This window comes from Mesocricetus auratus, unplaced genomic scaffold (assembly GCF_017639785.1).
Source record: "Mesocricetus auratus isolate SY011 unplaced genomic scaffold, BCM_Maur_2.0 Super-Scaffold_100028, whole genome shotgun sequence".
NCBI classification, from domain to species: Eukaryota; Metazoa; Chordata; class Mammalia; order Rodentia; family Cricetidae; genus Mesocricetus; species Mesocricetus auratus.
The window spans coordinates 11,207,436-11,214,194 of NW_024429209.1; the positions used below are offsets into that span (position 1 = coordinate 11,207,436).

Consider the following 6,759-nt stretch of genomic DNA (forward strand, 5'->3'; position numbering starts at 1 on the left):
ATAGGCCTGTGTCACCAGGCTCAACTTCTGATTATGTCGATGCCCTAAAATGTTCATGTACATATGTACATTCACATCCCTCTACACACACAGTTACACTCCCTTCCAGAAGTGAAGTCTTCTGCTCCACTCCAGCCTTCTGTCTAGAATGTGTCAAGCTCCATAAAACATGTCAGAAAATGTTTTCTGTTAAGGACTCAGTAGTAAATATTGTGGACTTTGATGATCGAATACAGTCCCTGTTGTACAATCTGGCTTCGGTTTTGACAACTTTTTCATAAGGGAAAATAGAGCTCAAGGACTCTCTGAAAGAGGCTGCTGTGGTGGCTCAGCCAGGCTTCCCAGGTCTTCCTGCTCCACCCTAGGATCAATAAAGTGACGGTTGTACCCCGTACTTGTCTTGTGTGTTTCATATGGGCCTTGAAAGGAAGAGAATTGGCAGGGCGGGGCTACATGTGAGTGTTGCTCCGGTTCTTTTACCCGCCATGGTTTCTATCTGCTCCTGCCTCTACTAGCTGTGAGACTCCAAGCAAGCAGCTCTCTAAGCCTCAGTTTATCTATAAAATGGGCATCCTCACAGGGTTGGTCATATTAAAAAAAAGAATAGGAGCCGGGCGTTGGTGGCTTGCATGCCTTTAATCCCAGCACTCGGGAGGCAGAGGCAGGCGGATCTCTGTGAGTTCGAGACCAGCCTGGACTACCAAGTGAGTTCCAGGACAGCCTCCAAAGCCACAGAGAAACCCTGTCTCGAAAAACCAAAAAAAAGAATAGGTTTCTATTTGTCTGTATTTGTAGGGTTTGCTCAGCCGAGCGTTTTCCATCATTTGCCTGCATTCCCATCTGTCTTCTGGAAGCTGGGACACAAGGCAAAAAGAAAATCCAAACTGTCTAGAACTTTAGACAAAAACTTCTCAGGTTCCTCAATATAAAATTAGCCTCTACTCTCTAAACAGGGCTTCCCACCTAAGTTACTTGATTTAACCTGGTCAACTATCTCTCTTAGTGGTATCAAGGACTTCCTGGGGGGTGGTCCTAACAAAGCAATTTATCAGGATGGCTCAGTTACCACACCCTCTTCCCATCCCTGCCATAGCCATCCCCAACCCTATCTGCCCAAAAACCATACGGAGAAGCCGCCCTATGCATCTCATGCTATTTCATCTGGCTACAAGCAGGAGCCCCTCCTGGATCTCACTAGAGGCATCTGTCCAGAGGCCATGTGGGCATGTGCCTGTTCCCACTGCACCCCCTTCACAGCTCCCTCTGGCTCTGGATGGGCCATCATGAAAGCTTGAGCTGCCCGGATCAGGTCCTCTTCCCGCAGGCCTGGAACAGGCACGGTGGGGATGCCAGCGATCATCATGGCTAGGGTTAGGATGCAGATGTCAGTCTGGGAGCCAGCCTCCTTCCCACCTGCCTCGGAGGCCATCGTCAGAACCCCTGGTGACAGCCCACACAGCAGCAGGGGCCGGGGCCTGCTAGGGCCACCCAAGTGGGGAGCTCTGCTTCGGGAGCAGGGGTCTGCCCAGCCCAAGTTCTCCAGCTGCCTCATGGGGGGCAATTTGGGGCAGTATCGGTTGTGTTCCTTCCTCCGCGGTGTCTCCCAGCTAGCACCCCCAGAGCAGCCCCTGGCTTCAGGCACTGCCAAGGGAGGGCCCCAGGCCTGGGCAGCAGGTACCACCTGCTCAGCTTTCTGGCTGAATGGACCTAATCCACCAGATGCCACCACCACTGGCTCTGCAGAACTATAGAGACCAAGGGACGAACCTGAAGCAGCAGCCCCACCTGCAGAGACAGGAATGAGATGGAATGTTATTCTTGGTCTCTAGGAGGAAGAGGCCCTGAGGGGCAGGGCCTGGGAGCAGGGGCAATCAGAACCAGCCCCAGAGGATTCAGAGGTTGGGAATGTAAATGTTACTCATATCCATAACCCAATACTGCAGGTGATGGGGAAGTGTTTGTTAAATAAGTGAGCAAGTGGGTAATTAGTAATTGGCAAGGTCTTTTGGATATCTTTTCTTCCAAGAAAATTGATTCCACGGTCAGCCCAAAAGCATGCAGCAGAGCCTCCTCCCCAAAGCCAGGCAGCAACTTCACCTGGGAAGCTGTGGTGGCCCCTCCAGTTCCAGGATCCCCTCTCACCTTGGCCAGAAGGCAGAAGCCCCAGATGAGTTTGTGGCGACATGAAGTAGGACATGGCTGCCCCAAAGTCCCTGTTTGTGAAGGAATAGCCCTATTCCTCCTGCCCTACTCTCCAGCTTTCTACAGGGTCACCTCATAGTCCCCTTTACACCAGACCCTACCTCACAATACTGACCTGTTCATTATAGAACATGTATGTCACAATGGGAGGGGGCTAAATGGGCACTGGACCAGGGTCAGGATGCTCTGGGCCCTTGTCATTATCTTGGTCAAGATCAACTTTAACAGGTGTTTTTGTTTGCTTTTGTCTGGCGCTGGGGATGGAATCCAGCAAATGTTAGTAGTGAACGCTGCCTCAGAACTACATTCTATGTTGGTGGCGCACGCCTTTAATCCCAGCACTTGGGAGGCAGAGGCAGGCGGATCTCTGTGAGTTCGAGGCCAGCCTGGTCTACAGAGCAAGTGCCAGGACAGCCTCCAAAACTACACAGAGAAACCCTGTCTCGAAAAACCAAAAAAAAAAAAAAAGACCTACATTCTAGCTGTTTGCTTTTTGTTGTTTGTTTTTTGAGATAGGATCAAACTACATAGCTCTGGCTGACTGGGACTCCCTGTGGTCTACTTCCTGTTCCAGGCCTGAGGTCCCCTGCTTGCTTGCTGAGATCAAAGGTGCAAACCACCAAACCCAGACTGTTTGTTTGTTTGTTTGTTTGTTTCTGTGTGGCTGGCCTCAAACCTTTGATCTTCCTGTCCCAGCCTTCTAGGTTTTAGGAATATAGGTGTGTGCCACCACACCTGGCTTTACCTAGACAGTTTTGTTCCTCAATATCCTCGTCTGCAAAATAGGGGTGACACTGCCCCTTACCTCACCAGTTGTCAGGGTAAGATGAGATTGTCCCTGTAAAAGCTAATGATCAGAGATACAAATAAGTGAGTTCAGTGCTTTGTCCCTTATAGTATGAGTCAAGGTATTCATTCATTCCCTACCACCTACACTGAGCATGGGGCCCATGTCTGCAACCGCAGCATTCAGGTGATAGAGGCAGGAGGACCGGAAATCTAAGGTCATCCTCCATTTCATGGCAAGTTTGAAGGCAACGTGGAGTAAGGGTGACCCTGCTTTTTTTTTTTCTTCCAAGATTTATTTATGTAGTTAAGTGCTCTATTTACATGTGTGCCTGTTTGACAGAAGAGGGCATCAGATCCCTTTAAAGATGGTTGTGAGCCACTATGTGATTGATGGGAATTGAACTCAGGACCTCTGGAAGACTGTGTTTTGCTGTTTTGTTTTGAAATCATTTGCTAGAGCCAAGCATAGTGGCTCATATACTCAGGAGGCAGAGGCAGGTGGATCTCTGAGTTGGAGGCTAGCCTGGTCTACAGAATGAGTTCCAGGACAGCCAGGGCTACACAGAGAAATCCTGTCTCAAAAAAAAAAAAATTTGCTATTTGTCCTTACACAAATATATTCTTACCTCTTGGTTTGTTTTCCCTCTGGAAAATGGCATGATTGGTCCAAGTCACTGGTGGTCAGCAAAGGCTCTGGGAGGCTTTGAACAACACTAGGGCCCCTGCTCCATCCTAGATCAACTAATACCTTTAAATTCCTGAAGACATTATTGTCAGGCCAGATGGGACAAGCCTGGATTCCAGCTACCTGGGAAGCTGAGGCACAAGTTTAAGGCCAGCATGGGCACCTTAGACTCTGTCCTAAATTGATTAATAAAAAGAGGGCTGGCAGCTGGGCGTGGTGGTGCACACACGCCCTAATCCCAGCATTCAGGAGGCAAAGGGGGCAGATCTTTGGGAGTTTAACACCAGCTAGCGCCACGTATTGAGACCCCATCTTTAAAGCGTTGGGGGGAGGCTGGGGACTGTGGCTTGGTGACACAGCGCTCATCTAGCAAGCATGTGGCACCAAACTCAATCCCCAGTACTGCAAAAGACAGAGCCAGAACCAGTAGGCCATGCCTGGACTCTCAGCTCTCAAGTTGAGATAGGATTGCCACAGTTCAAGATCAGCCCGTACTATAGAGTAAGACCCTGTTTCAAACAAAGCAAAAGCAAAACAGTAAATACAATCTTTTCCAAAGGTGAAACCTCTGATCTAATGAAATGTTTCTCCACTCTGACCATGTATTAGAATCTGTGAAGGAACTTTTTACAAAAACAGTGTCGAGTCAGGCACGGAGGCTCACACCCATAATCTCAGAATCTGGGGATCTAAGGGCAGCCTAGGCTGCAGGCAAGACTTTGTCTAAATCAAGACAACACAAAACGCCCTGGTGACTGGGTTTCATTGCCACAAACCAAGGGAGAATATGGAGGAGCATGTGCGGTACGTTGGCACTCACCAAGCGTCCTGGATAATTCAAAGGCATGTGCACACTAGAGAGCCCTGATCTAGACAGGTTCTAAAGCACTTTCTTCTTCGACATGGTGACTCTGGAAGTGCCTCTCCGGAGGCTGCAGAGGCAAGGAGACCCTCCAGTGCTCAGCACACCTACTTCGGCTATTTATTCCTGGCCCTGATCATCAGCCTTGTGGCCAGTGCTCTGGAGACAGGCGGGATGCTCTTCTGTGGCTTTGCTCCGGGGGCCATGGGCGTTCATTCGTACTTGCAGAAGTCCTTCAGTCCTTTGGGCAGGTGGAGCCCATCGATGGCCAGCCTGTGCACCACACTCTTCTGGATCACCAGTCGGCACAGAGTTTGCAGAGACGGCACTGTGGAGAAATGACTGTCAAAGGCAAACTCATCTGGGGCAGGCGACACCAGGGCTGAGAAGATCTACATCTTAGTCCCTTACTTGCTATCAACCAGCAACTGCTTTCTGCTCTCAGGCTCAGCATGCGTGGTGGGGCTGCTTGTACAACTGACCTACACCTCTCCTTCTGAGACTTTGAACAGACCTACTTCCATTATAATGCAGTGTAACTCCTAAAAGACCTACTTCCATTATAATGCAGTGTAACTCCTAAAAGACCTACTTCCATTATAATGCAGTCTAACTCCTTCTCCCTTGACTGGGCAGCTGCACGTCTGATGTGACTATGCAACCACAGCCCAGTGCCTAGCTCAATAAATCCATGACCCACAGGGGTGTTAAGTGAAAGGTTTACTGGGCTACAATGAGCCAGAGCTCAGAAATGAAAAGCTCACAACCTGAGGTCTGTGATGACTCTAAACTGCTAAGTCCAAAGCTGTGAACGTTTTTTCTAAGAAAGACAACTCATAGCTGAACGTGGTGGCTTATGAATCTAATCCCTGACCTCAGCAGGCTGGGGCAGAAAGGGCTGTCTGAAAGTTTGAGGCCGGCCTCAATGACCACGTTCCAGACCAGCCTGAGGTACAGAGTAAGTTGGTCTCAAAAACCAAAAATAAATTAAGTGCACAAAACTCTCAAGAAGCCCCAGGTCTAAAATCCCCATCTTGAAGGGTGGGGTGCGGCACAGCAAGAGCGTTCGCTTTGCACGCATGACACCCTGACTAGCGCGGGACAGTCTAAGGCCTTGATAGCTGGCTGTGGGGTTCTAGCAGGTGCCTGTCCCTACACTGAGCCAGGAGGTCACTACCCAAGGGTGGAATACCTACAGCCATACTCCAGTTGGACCAGGCGCACGCTCTTGGTGGAGGCAAACACATCAACCACAGCATAGAGAGGCTGGGCACATGGCAGTCCCCGGGCACTGGGGCCCATATCTTCCCCGTTGATGATGATGTGCATGTCGGCGGTCCCATCCTCATGCGGGCAGAAGAGAACACCCAGGCGGCTACGGCGCGCTGTAGGAGGCAGCACGTTTTGTTCATAGAGCTGGTCCAAGAGGTGGCTATAGAGCCCCGGCCGACTGCGGCCCACCAGGCGGTCCCGGGGTATTCGGAACTGCTCGATGCGCAGATAGGGTTCAACCAGGAGGGCTTGGGGGCGGCTGGGGGCCGCTGACTCTGCATCTGCTTGACCCTCCCGAGGCACGCGGTTGTGGTGGCGTGTGATAGCGAAGACCCAGCTGTGGCCAAGGCTGACCAGGTCAGGCAGCGAAAACTCGGGCACTGAGGCCAGACTGGCCGGGTCCAGAGCGGTCAGGCCGAGACGCAGATGCCCGCACCAGCCCAGCTCTTTTTCCTCTATCTCCACTAGGAATACCTGGCCCGGGGCTAGGGGCTCTCGACTGAAGCACACACCGTGGGCGAAGCTCTCCACACGTGTGGCCCGCGTCCCCGACGGGTCCACGCGGATGTTGGATCCGTGCACTTGGTGGAAGCGGGTGGGAGGGGGCTCCGGGCGCGCAGGGCCCCGTGGGCCACCCAACCCTACGGGTTCGGAGGCAGCAGCCATCTCCTCGCCAGGAGACAAGCCGGCTCATGCCAAGGGCTATTTTGGGCGGCGGGCTCAGATGGTGACCGCGGGGGGGGGGGGACCATGTAAGGCATTTCCCCCTTGCCTACCTAACCTCCGATCCGCCCGGGGGTCCTAGCGCCGCTTTCTCGGCGTCTCCCCAGTAACAAGTCCCCAGGAGCCTGGGAAACCCTGCTGCCAACACCGAGGCCATCTGATCTCTGGCACCCTGGCTAATGATCCTCGGGGCTGTGTACTTTGAACTGGTAATTGACCGCTCCGG

At 51.8% G+C, this 6,759-nt stretch overlaps 2 protein-coding genes across 2 annotated transcripts; both read right to left on the minus strand.

Annotated features, from left to right (window-relative positions):
* Nucleotides 1-66: 66 nt before the first annotated feature.
* Spata25 (spermatogenesis associated 25) lies at nucleotides 67-2,606 on the minus strand. Its single transcript, XM_005084992.4, has 2 exons — nucleotides 2,143-2,606; nucleotides 67-1,785 (listed from the first exon to the last, which is right to left on the minus strand). Exons 1-2 carry the CDS (start codon nucleotides 2,195-2,197, stop codon nucleotides 1,166-1,168), a joined length of 675 nt encoding a protein of 224 aa, XP_005085049.1. The 5' UTR covers nucleotides 2,198-2,606; the 3' UTR covers nucleotides 67-1,165.
* A 1,612-nt stretch (nucleotides 2,607-4,218) lies between these two features.
* On the minus strand, nucleotides 4,219-6,561 carry Neurl2 (neuralized E3 ubiquitin protein ligase 2). The gene is made up of 2 exons (XM_005084991.4): nucleotides 5,735-6,561; nucleotides 4,219-4,866 (listed from the first exon to the last, which is right to left on the minus strand). Exons 1-2 carry the CDS (start codon nucleotides 6,474-6,476, stop codon nucleotides 4,751-4,753), a joined length of 858 nt encoding a protein of 285 aa, XP_005085048.1. The 5' UTR covers nucleotides 6,477-6,561; the 3' UTR covers nucleotides 4,219-4,750.
* Between the last annotated feature and the right edge of the window lie 198 nt (nucleotides 6,562-6,759).